Source organism: Panthera leo, chromosome E1 (assembly GCF_018350215.1).
Source record: "Panthera leo isolate Ple1 chromosome E1, P.leo_Ple1_pat1.1, whole genome shotgun sequence".
In the NCBI taxonomy this organism is placed as follows: Eukaryota; Metazoa; Chordata; class Mammalia; order Carnivora; family Felidae; genus Panthera; species Panthera leo.
The window spans coordinates 37,768,452-37,781,023 of NC_056692.1; the positions used below are offsets into that span (position 1 = coordinate 37,768,452).

Genomic DNA, 12,572 nt, shown 5'->3' on the forward strand with positions numbered 1-12,572 from the left:
TGCACACAGGTCCCAGCCCAGGTCCTCCGAGCCGGGAGTCCCGGTCCACCGCGATCCCAGCTTGCACCGCGGCGCCAGGCTCTTCCGCACTCAACAGTGACTTTTCACTTTCCGCCTTCCCATTCTCGGTTTTGGCTTCTCAACCAAACTCCGGTTCTGATGACTGACAGATAGGCACAGCCAGTAGGAAGTCAAAATGTCCCGGAAGGGTCGGCCTTTGGGCGGAGAGAGAAAAGGCAGCAAGAGTGGTTGTGCAGTGGGGGGCCTCAGCCGGTTGAGTGGAATTGTGGCGATTGCAGGCAGGTCCCAGTACGCCGCAGTCATGGTGAGATGGGGAGCGAGGAGAAGGGACGCGGGGTAGGGATTGAAGAACGGGGAGGGGGCACGGGAGCTTTGGGAGGCGGAGAGGGCCTGGTGGTCGTTTGAAGGGAAGCCGACCGCGGTGAGGACCAGGGGTTCGAAGGCGGCTCCCCGCAGCTGCACAGCGCTAATGTCACAGCTGGGCTTCGGGGTGTCCAGGCGCCTCCAGAGGGGAGGACGGTGCACATAGGAGCCTTCGGATCAGGGGCTGCGCCGGGGGCTCTGGCCGCATTTGGCCCGTCACGCTGAGTTCCTCCGCTCTGTCTGCCGCAGTCTATTATGTCCTATAACGGAGGGGCCGTCATGGCCATGAAGGGGAAGAACTGTGTGGCCATCGCTGCCGACAGGCGCTTCGGGATCCAGGCCCAGATGGTGACCACGGACTTCCAGAAGATCTTTCCCATGGGCGATCGGCTGTACATAGGCCTGGCCGGACTGGCCACCGATGTCCAGACTGTGTAAGTGTCGGGGGTCCCCGCCCACACGGAGGCCTCTTCTTGGACTAGCCTTGCCTGGTGTCTTGAGTGGCCCAGGTATCAGTCATCTACCAAACAGCACCAGTGAATCAGAGACTTTGCCGGACACACCGTAAGCCATAAAGAATTGTATCCTAGCCAGCTTTCACCAGCATTTACTCATTTTCTCTGCACGGAGCACCTTACATGCAGGGACTCATTTAAACCGCTTAAGTACATTACCATGCTGCCGTCCCGTTTTGCAGATGAAAAAACTGAAGGTCTTAGAGTTTCTTGCCCAAGGTGCAAGTTGATGCATGTCACTCAGGATCTCAATGCAGGTCTTCCTGGGGCTTGTGCTCAGTCCCTAAATAACTTCAGGTCTAGTTGGGAAAGGGATACAGAAAGATACCTGATCCAAGATGAGTGCATATTAACTGCTAGATTCCTCATCTAGTGGATAGAAGCCCTGTGATTTAAGAGGAAGAGGAGTCTGGGAGATGAAAGAGGTAGCTATTGTGTTGGTCCAAAAGGAAAAAAAAAAAAAGGTATGAGGGTTATTGTCCTAATGGGATGGTAGTGATGGGAAAGGAAAGGAAGGCATTTCTGAGAGTGTAGCAGCCTTAGTGGCTGCTTGGATATTGTGAGGCCAAAGAGTCATTCACTGAGGGTGGGCTCTGTGTCTTTTTCATCTGTTACTAGTGTCTAGATTACTACTTGGCATATAGGTGATCCAGAAATGTCTTAAAGATGATTTTTGATTTGAGCGTGTTGACCGAAATCCAGAAATTCGGGCGGGCTAGTTTTAAGGGAAGGTGATGACTGATTTTGACACCAATTTTGAAGGGACGAGGTGACCTAAGGAACATCTTTCGGGCAGTTGGGAACTTGAAATTGTATCTCGGGGCTAGAGAGGCATCGGTGATCTTTTAAACCTCTGGGAACAGATTTTGGACAGAATATATAGAGGAGAAAAATTAGCTGCCGTTCGAGAGCTGAACTGTACATTTAGTGGTGGGGGAAGACGAGAGGCCGGAGGAAAAGGATCAGGCTAGGGTTTCAAGAGGGAAGATGTCACAAGTGGCAGGTCCTGCAGGAAGCTGGTGGCCCAAAGAACAGCAGTTCCTGGACTTAGTTCTTAGAAGATCAAGAGACTACTTCACTAATGTGGGTGGAAGTTGGTCAGAACGTTTTCTCTCGTTTCCGTCGAAGCTCCCTAAGTCTCAAGAACACGTGACTTGGAAATGCTTCCTTCTGGCATCAGGGCAACAGCTTCAAGTTGCCGTCACTGTAAAGGCCTCCATCAGCCTTCCTCTCCGCCCCTCACACCGTTTCCTTTTCTTCTGGAGGCTTTCTCACCGCCTTTGTAGGCTTGTGGGAGGTAACTGCTAATTTTGCAAGGCCTCAGTTTCCTCACCTGTAAGAGAAGCTCAGGTTGTGTCTAAGGCTCTTTGTTCTGGCGTCCTTTGACCCACTCAGCAGCTTTGCTTCTGGCATTGGTCTGCTCCTCCTCCCTGCCGGGGCCTGTCCTGGGCTCAGAGCTGTGGCGCTGGAGGCCGTGTGGCCTTTGTTGGGCAAGTCTGAAACGTGGACATGAGGCCGGACTTCTGGTGAGAAAATCACCGGGAGAGGAAGAGAGGAGTCTTGCTTGGCAAGGGCGGCGATTGTGTGTTTCCCTACGTACCTCCTGCCCTCCGCAGAGTGGACACTCGGGCACCTTCAGGAGTGACGTCCTAACTCCTTTCTCCTCCTGTCACAGTGCCCAGCGCCTCAAGTTCCGGCTGAACCTGTATGAGCTGAAGGAAGGTCGGCAGATCAAGCCTTACACCCTCATGAGCATGGTGGCCAACCTCTTGTATGAGAAACGGTGAGTGGAAGTGTAGCCCGGGACTTTGTGGCCACGTGGTCGTGGCTGGAGGATGATTCCTCCTCCTCCCTCTCCTATTTCTTATTTGCAGGGTGATAACCCTGTTTTATGGGTCTGTTTCTGTGGGCCTGACGACCAACCAGGAAAGAAAGGGCTACTTCAGAAGAAGGCAGGGATCGCACACAGCAGACAAACTTGCTTCCAGGCAGCAGAATTGACCCCATCAAAGTGTGCCCTAGAGTCTCGGGACCTAGGAATTGGGTACCTGAATTTTTGTCCGTTTTCTTTGAAGACTTTGTGACGAGGAAAGCAGAGGCCTAGCTCTATAATCCAGTGCAGAAGCTGGGATGGAAGCAAAGGAGAGCCCCCCAGGGACTTTCCTTTTCTCTTTTTTTCTTTCTGTTAAATTTTTTTACTGTTTATTTATTTTTGAGAGAGAGAGAGACAGAGTGCGAGCAGGGGAGCAGCAGAGAGAGAGGGAGACACAGAATCCGAAGCAGGCTGCAGGCTCTGAGCTGTCAGCACAGAGCCCGACACGGGGCTCGAACCCGCAAACCGTGAGATCATGCCCTGAGCCGAAGTCGGACGCTTAACCCACTGAGCCACCCAGGCACCCCCCACAGGGACTTTTCTACTCATCTCTGGGCACAACTGGGTAGCAAAATGACAAGTGGAGTTCTTTTTTTTCCCCCTTTATTTCTTTTTAAATCATTTAGTTTGAAATAATTTTGAACTTTATGGAAAAGTCACAGAAGTACTCTTTAGCTTTCAAAGCTGAGTCGTTGCCATGTTCATACCTGGATCAATACTGTTGCCTTTGTAGTATTAAAAAGCTAAAAACTGTAAGAAAGGTTACCTTTTTTTAGGTGTATTTTAATATCCTCAGCTGTGAATTGTCTGCCGCGTGTAACCGTGTTTATCAAAATCCCGAATTGAAAAAGGTTTAAATGATTTTTGTCTTAAGTTTTTATTTAAGTAATCTCTACACCTAACGTGGGGCTCAAACTCACAACCCCAAGATCAAGAGTAGCACGCCACTCTGATTGAGGCAGCTAGGTGCTCCTTAGATGACTTTTTAGAGTGTGGTGCCTGGGTGAGCCCAGTTGTTTAAGTGTTCGACTTCGGCTCAGGTCATGATCTCACATTTTGTGGGTTTGAGCCCCGCATCAGGCTCTGTGCTGACGGCTCGGAGCCTGGAGCCTGCTTGGGATTCTGTGTCTCCCTTTCTCTCTGCCCCTCCCCCGCTCACGCTCTGTCTCTCCAAAGTGAATAAATGTTAAAAAAAAAAAAATTAAACTTTATTTTACAGAGAGCAGGGAGAAGGGGCAGAGGGGGAGAGGGAGACTCTTAAGCAGGCTCCATACTCAGCGCAGAGCCCAATGAAGGGCTCGATCCCATGACCCCGGGATCATGACCTGAGCCAGATTCGAGAGTTGGATGTTCAACAGACTGCACCACTCAGGTGCCCCTAAACAATTTTTTAAACTGATTGTAGATGGGGGAAATGTCTTTCACACCTGTGAAAATTACCTCACATTTAAGTAGATGAATAATGGCTCATGTTTTTGTTTTTGTTTTTTAGAATGTTTATGTATTTGTTTTGAGAGAGAGAGTAGGGGAGGGGCAGAGAGAGAGAGAGAGAGAGAAAGAATCCCAAGTAGACTCCATACCGTCAGCGTAGAACAAGCAAACTTTACACCCAGCACGGGGCTTGAACTCACAACCAAGGTAGTGAGTTCAAGCCCCGTGCTGGGTACAGAGATTACTTAAAATCAGTAAGTAAACTTAAGAAAGAAAAGAGTCACATGCTCTACTGACTGAGCCAGTGCCCCATCGTGTTTACTGGAAATAAAAATACGGGGGCACCTGGCTGGCTCAGGCGGTAGAGCACGTGGCTCTTGGTCTCAGGGTCATGAGTCCGCGTCCCATGCTGGGCGTAGAGGTAACTTAAAACAATCTTTTAACAAGAAAAAGAAAACTACAGGATTTTTGAGGCTGACCTGGTAAGTCCTAGCTTCTCAGCTAACCGGGAGCGTTCTGTACAAGCCCACCTGAAGTCAGGGATTTTCTAGCAGGATAGACTCATTCTGTGATTTGCAAACTTGAGCAGTGGACAGAACCTTTTTTTTTTTTTTTTTTTAGAATTATTTCTTACGGAGCTATTATTTAAGGTCATGCTCTCAGGTATTACTGAGAGCCAATATAAGCCATGGGTAAATAAAGACAAGATGGGGCGAGTGGGTGGTTCAGTCAGTTAAGTGTCCGACTCTTGATTTCGGCTCAGATCATCATCTCAGTTCGTGAGATCTAGCTCGATGTTGGTCTCTGCACTGTCAGCGGGGAGTCTGCTCGGGATTCTCTCTCTTTCCCTCTCTCTCTGCCCCACCCCTGCTCGTGCTTGCTCTCTCTCTCTCTCTCTCTCTCTCTCAAAACAAATACATAAACATTTTTTTTTTTAATGTTTATTTATTTTTGAGACAGAGAGAGACAGAGCATGAACAGGGGAGGGGCAGAGAGAGAGGGAGACACAGAATCCGAAATGGGCTCCAGGCTCCGAGCTGTCAGCACAGAGCCCGACGCGGGGCTCGAACTCACAGACCGTGAGATCATGACCTGAGCCGAAGTCGGATGCCCAACCGACTGAGCCACCCAGGTGCCCCAAACATTTTTTAAAAATAAACATAAGACATCTTTACTTACTATTTTTATTGAGAATAACGGCCATTAGCTTTTGCGTTTTTTTTTTTTTTTTTTTTTTTTTTTTTTTTTGGTTCAATGTTTATTTTTGAGAGAGAGAGAGAGACACAGTATGAGTGGGGGAGGGGCAGAGAGAGAGTGAGACACAGAACCTGAAGCAGGCTCTAGGCTCTGGGCTGGAACTCACAAACTGCAAGATCATGACCTGACCCGAAGTCGGATGCTTAACTGACTGAGCCCCCCAGGTGTCCCAGCTTTTGAGTATTTTATGATAGATTTCTGAGATTAATTCTACTCAGAGCTCAGGGTCTAGGACAAGTGTCTGATGATCTCCTATTTTCTATAGGCAGACAACGAAAATAACCCAGCTTCCTGAGTATCCTTCTTTGCCTTGTCTGCCAAGAGACTCAGAACAAAACTTTGTGTTCAGTCTGGGTGTCTTGTTATTGTTTTAAGGATTTTTATTTTTTAGTGTGTTTCCTATAAACTGCTTCAAGTCCATTTTCAAAAGGAGTGGAGGTATAGGTAGATACACGAATAGAGAATTGAATGGTGGTAGGACTTTGGTGAGGATAGGGAAGAGTAGAAGAAATCAGAATTCCCAGAACTAGGAAGTGGAAGAGAGGGTCGGGGGGGCGGAGGCTATGAAGGCAGGTGTCAGGGAAAAGAAGTCTTAAAGCACTGTCAGATGCCAGGAGGTGGGGAAGGGTGAATCAAAGCTGTCCCTATGGGAGGCACCTGGCTGGCTGAGTCAGTAGAGCATGTGACTCTTAGAGTCTTGAGGGGCGCCTGGGTGGCTCCGTCGGTTAAGCGACCGACTTTGGCTCGGGTCGTGATCTCACAGTTTGTGAGTTCGAGCCCCGCGTCGGGCTCTGTGCTGGCAGCTTGGAGCCTGGAGCCTGCTTCGGGTTCTGTGTCTCCCTCCCTCCTTCTCTCTCTCTCTCTCTCTCTCTCTCTCTCTCTCTGCCCCTCTCCCACTCATGCTCACTTGCTCTCTCAAAAATAAATAAACATTAAAAAAAAAAAAAAGGTCTTCTGGGTAGGTCTGAACAAGAAGGCGATTGTTCTTGAGTCCTGGTTTCTCTCTGCTCCTGGCCTGCACAGGTTTGGCCCCTACTACACAGAGCCAGTCATCGCCGGGTTGGACCCGAAGACCTTCAAGCCCTTCATCTGCTCCCTGGACCTCATCGGCTGCCCCATGGTGACTGACGACTTTGTGGTCAGCGGCACCTGCTCCGAACAAATGTATGGGATGTGCGAGTCCCTCTGGGAGCCCAACATGGTGAGTTGGTGGCATGGAGTGGGGCCGGGCTCTGAGGTGTCCACCCCTTGGCCATCGGGGAAAAATGTGTTTATGTGGCACACGATGAAGAGCGTGACGCAGGTAGGAGAGAGCCACAGCTGCTTGGCCTCGGGACGGTGTCCAGAAACGGCCGGGCCTTGGTGCGGGCTGGCTCCAGGGAGAACAGCATCTGTCAGGAGACCCCGGTCAGATATTTGCCGCAACAGCGGATGGTTCCTTACCTTGGAGTAACTCCTTACGGGCTTTCCACACCCGTTCGTTGAACAAACATTTAACAAGGTGTAGGGTCACAGCCGAGGCGGGTCAGCGGAATGGGCTCTGGAGCCGGGTTGTCTGGGTCGGAAACCTGGATCCACCCGTCACTTAGTTATGTTCTCAGGTATGTCACTTTGTCTCTTTGTGCCTCCATTACCTCGGCTGTAGAATGGGGATAACAGCGTAGTCTACCTTAGGAGGGGCAGTGTGAGGAAAACACATGAAGACTGGAACGGTCCCTGACGGGAAGGGTTGGCTGTTGTGCCAGCTCTGCCGGGCCCCTCTGGCCTGTCTTCAAGGGCTCAGTGCAGTCTGGTGAAGCAAGACAGACCCCCAAACGCGTGTTAAAATGCAGTTTGCCAGGATGAGAGGAAACAAAAGGTCTGATTGGCGGAAGAAACAGCCTGTGCCAAGGTACCAGAGGGGCGAGTATGTTCGGTGATGAGAGAGCTTGCTGTGGCTGCTCTGTGGGGGGAGATGATGGCTGCGACTTCAAAAGGCCTTGAATGCCGTTCCAGGGTCTGAACTTTTCCCCGGTACCTGATGTCAAAGGTAGGTAGGAACCGGAACCCGCAGGTAGATGCCGTAGGCTCTCGTGCTCGCCTGCAGGCGGCGCTGGGCGAGGCCTGAGCAAAGATCGTCAGGGGAGGGGCAGGGGTGCCTCTGGCGTCTAGAGCATTTGGTCATTTCAACCAGAAGTGAGGGAGGTGGAGACAATGAGGGTGTCTTGAGTTTTCTCACTAAGCCAACCAAGATGGAGGACGTAGGAGAAGGAGAAGGTTTGGGGGGCTGGCGAGTGGGTTGACGGTTGGACAGATCGAGTTTTGAGGTACCTGTGTGACACCCAGGAGGAGAGCCCGTAGACAACTCCTAAAGCACGTGGAAATCAAATAGGGATTCTCCCCATTTTACAGAAGGGGGATTGAACTTAGCGAAGGAACGTGTGACTTGTCCAAGGTCACACTGCTGGTTAGTAGAGGCAGTTCAGGGCTTCGCTTTCCCTTACGTAATCTGCTTCCTTCTGAGCAGCCGAGGGGGCTTCCCACATCCCGGGAACCGTCCCTCACTTCAGGCGTGAGGGTGGCCAGAGTTGGGGATCTTGAGCCTAGAGAAGAGAGAGTTAAAGGGTTCAACCAAGTTAGGGTCTGAGGCTTCTGCTTGTTGGCAGGATCCAGAACACCTGTTTGAAACCATCTCACAAGCCATGCTGAATGCCGTGGATCGGGATGCAGTGTCAGGCATGGGAGTCATTGTCCACGTCATGTGAGTACGAGCTGGAAAAAGTCTAGAAGCTTTGCGTACACCTGCCTCTCCCCTCCCCCACAAACACCCCATCTTCCCATCCCCCTGATCAGGAGTGAGGGAGGAAAGGTGCTTGTGGCAGGCTTGGGATAGCAGAAATCCATGCTTCTCCAAGGGTGGCGGCAAGGAGCGTCTTGCGGTTCCCCTGGCCTCTGTCAGGTGAGGCTCCGTGACCCTGAGTTTCCTCCCTACTTGCTGACAGTAGGAAGTGTCCCCAAAGTCTCAGGGACCTGTGTGGGGATGAGCCACAGCAGCGCTACTGCAGACTGGTCAGGACTCTAGGTGACTCCCTCCTCTCCCAACTCCCGCCTCTGGGTGACATTCTGAGCCACGACTGGCTGGTGCTCCGGGCGCTGGGAATGATTTTCCAGCCCCAGCCAGCTCCCTCACTGCCATCCCCTTTCCTCTCGTCTGGAGCTGTCACCAGGAACCCGAATGGATGAAGTAGATGTCCTCCCGACAGCTTTCCTTGGGCACATCCCCAAATAAGCATTTGGACCCTTTAGTTATGGGGTAGCTTGCTCAATTATCACGAAAAACAGACTGTGGCTGATAGCAAACAATTCACCCTCGGGCCCTTGTATGTTCCTTGGGATGAAACGTCCTTCCTAAATGACTGGTCCTCTGGGCCTGGGGGAGCTCCTGCCCTTCTTCGGCCAGCTGTGCAGTCAGGCCGTCCTCTTACTCTTGGTGGTCCCAGCCCTGGAGAGCTGTCACTAGTCTCCTGTCTTTCCCCCCTTCCTCATCCCAGGCTGAGCAGACAGGCTAAGGTTAGTGGAACATGAGCAAGACAGTCAAACCTAGAATTGGCTGGACAGCTCCGTTCTGCAGTCTAGAATGGCGTAGATGTTTTGTGACTTTTTTTTCTCCCTCTGCAGTGAGAAGGACAGGATTACCACCAGGACACTGAAGGCCCGCATGGACTAACCCTCTGTTCTCAGAGCCTACTTTTTTTTTTTTTTTTTTTTTTAAATAAAATAGTTTTTTTCTTTCACTTCTGCTTCTCTGTCTTTGGGACTTTTACCCGAGGTCTTTGATCCCCGCTAGGCACTTACAGATAGCTCCTCAGGGTGTAGCTCAGCCCTTGGGTTTTCTTCTGGACTTGGCAGCCAACTCTACCGGTACACCAGCGGGGAGAACATCGACGCATCACCTGCTGAGTGTCTGCTGTGTGGTAGGCCCGGCACAAAGTGCTTTACACATTCTAGAATTTAATCATCATGGTGACTTAAGTCAGCTGACGTAATCTTCTTTTATGGGCAGTTAACTTGTTCAGGGTGACTTTAATAAATAGTAAAGCAAAGATGTAAACCCATATTGTATTTGACCCCAAAGCCTAGAATGCTTTGCACTCAATTCTACAGGAAAACGTTTTTTTTTTTTTTCCTTGAGAGAGAGAGAAAGTGAGCACATGAGCAGGGGAGGGGCAGAGAGAATCCCAAGAAGGCTCTGCACTGTCAGTAACAAGCCTGACCCAGGGCTCCAACACACAAACCATGAGAACGTGACCTGAGCTGAAATCAAGAGTCAGACCCTTAACCAACTGAGCCACCCAGGCACCCCTATAGGAAAACTCTTAAATCTTTCATAGTTTCAGGTAGAAATTTGGCTATGTAACTACAAGTAATAGGCTTATGGATCAGTGTTTTGTTGTTTTTTATTAAAATGTTTGCTTATTTTTGAAAAGAGCGAGAATACAAGCAGGGAAAAGGGAAAGAGAGAGGGAGACAGAATCCGAAGCAGGCTCCAGGCTCCGAGATGTCCACAAAGAGCCCGACATGGGGCTCGAACCCACGAACTAGGAGATCATGACCTGAGCCGAAGTCGGACGCTTAACCGACTGAGCCACCCAGGTGTCTTTTAACCTTGGGTGCACATTAGCCACAAAGATACTTTGATACCGTCCTTCAAGATTCTGATTTAACTGGCTTTTAAAGGCCTGGGTGCCTGTCTTTCCAAAAAGTTCCCCAAATTATTCCAGCTTCCAACCTGTGGTGGCGGCTCCCAAACTTGAGCCTCCATCAGAATCTCCTGGAGGACCTGTTAAAACTCTGATTCACCCGAAACCATTATTACACCTCATGTTTGGATTTAAATAGAATTAAATTGAAAAAAAAAACCTGTTTCTGATTCAGATCTGCAGAGGGACCCGGAATTTCTGATTCCCAGGCGCTGCTGATCCTGCTCGCCCAGAACCACACCGGGAGGATCACTAGATTTTTAAGCTCAATCTAAATGGAGAACATGAGGTACACAGAGGTCACCTGTTCAAAGTCAGCCACATAGCCAGTCAAGGGAGAGCTGGGACAGGGGTGGTAGTTGTGTGTGGCTCTTAGCCAGTGCTGGTTTTACGTAGTTAGAGAGGCGAGAAGCGGGTGGTTTGTCCATTTCTCAATGTGCGCAGTAAGGTCATGACGGCTGCCCAGTTCTGGTGCCTGTGCTCTTAACCGCTGCTCTGTTAGCCACATCTGAAAGCAGGCGGCCAAAGTCACGGCCTGTATATACTCTTTCTCCAAACTCAAGCCAGACACTGATTTCACCCAAGCAGCCTTTGAAACTGAGGCCAAAACCTTTTAATTCGGAGAAAAATAAAGGCTCGTTTCCAAAGGACTGACACATGACAGATGTGTACACAAAGTTTTTTGAGTTTTATTTGTTCCTTGGGTTGGAGATTCATCTTCACATGCATGCATTTTTAAACAGTAACAGTGTCTCGAACTGTTCCGAGCAGACATTAGACAAGCACAAGGGGTTGAAAATTCCTATTTAAAAAATGGAGAGTGCGGTGAGAACCGAGAAGTGACACACACGTGAAGGGGTCGTATTTATCCTGCTCCCCCAAAAGCTGAATCTCAGCTTCATTCACATTTTTTGATTACAATGATTTGACCTGATGTTGAGGTGTGCTGAGCGGCACCGGCCTCCCCCTAAAGGCTGTTTGTTGGTTCACAACTCACAAAATAGCTCTGAGCGAGGGGGAAGGAACTCCTCTGGAAGTTTCCTCCCCAGCCTCTGAAGGATCTCGGCACAACTCGCTGGGGACAGCTGAGTCTCCCCTTCCCTCTGGAGGCACTCTTCGTACGCGGCACATCTCAGAGGAAAGCTAGGCAGTCACTGCCCCTGCAGGTGGCTGGTAGGTTTGGGGGCAGTTGTTCGGATGTGTTTTCCCTTTGATTTCTGTGCTCAGGCTGGACCCCCGCCCCCCATTTCTGCCAGAAAGAAGTGAGGTCCCTAGACTCGGGGGAGCCATATAAGGCCAGAGCTGTAAGGGCCATTTAAACACACTGTCCCTTCTGGCCCCTAACACTCGAGTAGCTCAGATGCTAGGGAGTGCTGAAGTTTTTTTCCCTCCCAACTTGAATTGGGAAAAAGACAATTGAGGGGTGAGGATTGGCTACTGAGAGAAGTCCTGTGTCTTTGGTCCACCTCCCCAGGGCAGACCCTGGCAGACCGAAGAGGGAAAGTCAACTAGGGCAGGAGTCTAGTCCCAAGCCCTGAGCGCTACCAGGGGACCTGTTTGAGGCCTAAAGCACAGGCGAGAGAAACAGTAGGAGTTGGGAGAGGGGAGGGAGAGCTGCCTGTGGTGGGAACTTAGAAGGTGCCACTGAGAACAGCCACAGGGGCGACTCGTGGCACCCGCCACAGACCAGTAACCCCTGAGCTAGATAAGGAGAGATGGAGCGCTGCTGCAGTCTGCTCCCGGAACTGCTGGCTTCCCAGCCCGCCCTGTACCCCCAAACCGCAGGGCACAGGGAAGGAGCTTGCACTGGGGGGTGGGGGTGGGGGGGACAAAGACTCAGTGGTTCACTAATAGGAACAAGGGCCAGAGGCCTTCATCTAGTGGTCTACGCGGAGTTTTCAGAGGACCAGCCTGGGTTTCTCAGCCCCAGACTCTCAGGACGGGTGAAGCTGTGACTGGCTAGGTGGTCAAGGTGGGGGGAATGGAGAGGAATCCTGCCCTGACCCCCATCCTGGGCTTCACCCAGTCCGTCACGTCCTATCCTTACACCTGGTTCTTAGGAGACCCCCAAATTATTCTAGGGTGCCGTGGGACAGCTGAGCTTCTCTTCAGGGCTCCAGAGAGGAAGGCTGAGGGTAGTCCTTTGCTCTTGGATGCCTTCTGTAGGGAGAGCGGGAAGGTGGGGCTCTGAGAAAGGAGTGGGGGCAGACAAAGGCTTGGCCATCAGTTCACTTTCTCCACATTCAGACCACAAACCAAACACATCGGCATCATTACAGAAAGAAGAGAAAGAAAACTGGCATAAACCAAGATAAATAGCTTTTAAACATTTGAATGCCAAAGGAATCAGAGGGCCAAACCCAAGGTTTTGAA

At 50.6% G+C, this 12,572-nt stretch overlaps 1 protein-coding gene across 1 annotated transcript; it reads left to right on the plus strand.

The window, feature by feature from the left end:
• Positions 1-52: 52 nt before the first annotated feature.
• Positions 53-9,233, plus strand: PSMB3 (proteasome 20S subunit beta 3). The gene is made up of 6 exons (XM_042915568.1): positions 53-325; positions 634-818; positions 2,575-2,682; positions 6,484-6,661; positions 8,106-8,200; positions 9,118-9,233. The coding sequence occupies exons 1-6, from the start codon at positions 197-199 to the stop codon at positions 9,164-9,166; spliced, it is 744 nt and encodes a 247-aa protein (XP_042771502.1). The 5' UTR covers positions 53-196; the 3' UTR covers positions 9,167-9,233.
• The last annotated feature ends 3,339 nt before the right edge of the window (positions 9,234-12,572 follow it).

Excerpts from the sequence above, each read along its gene's own strand:
- PSMB3 (XM_042915568.1), top strand. The coding sequence starts at position 197 with ATGTCCCGGAAGGGTCGGCCTTTGGGCGGAGAGAGAAAAGGCAGCAAG. Across the intron at positions 326-633 it reads CCCAGTACGCCGCAGTCATG|TCTATTATGTCCTATAACGG; the intron begins GTGAGATGGGGA and ends TGTCTGCCGCAG. Across the intron at positions 6,662-8,105 it reads CCCTCTGGGAGCCCAACATG|GATCCAGAACACCTGTTTGA; the intron begins GTGAGTTGGTGG and ends GCTTGTTGGCAG.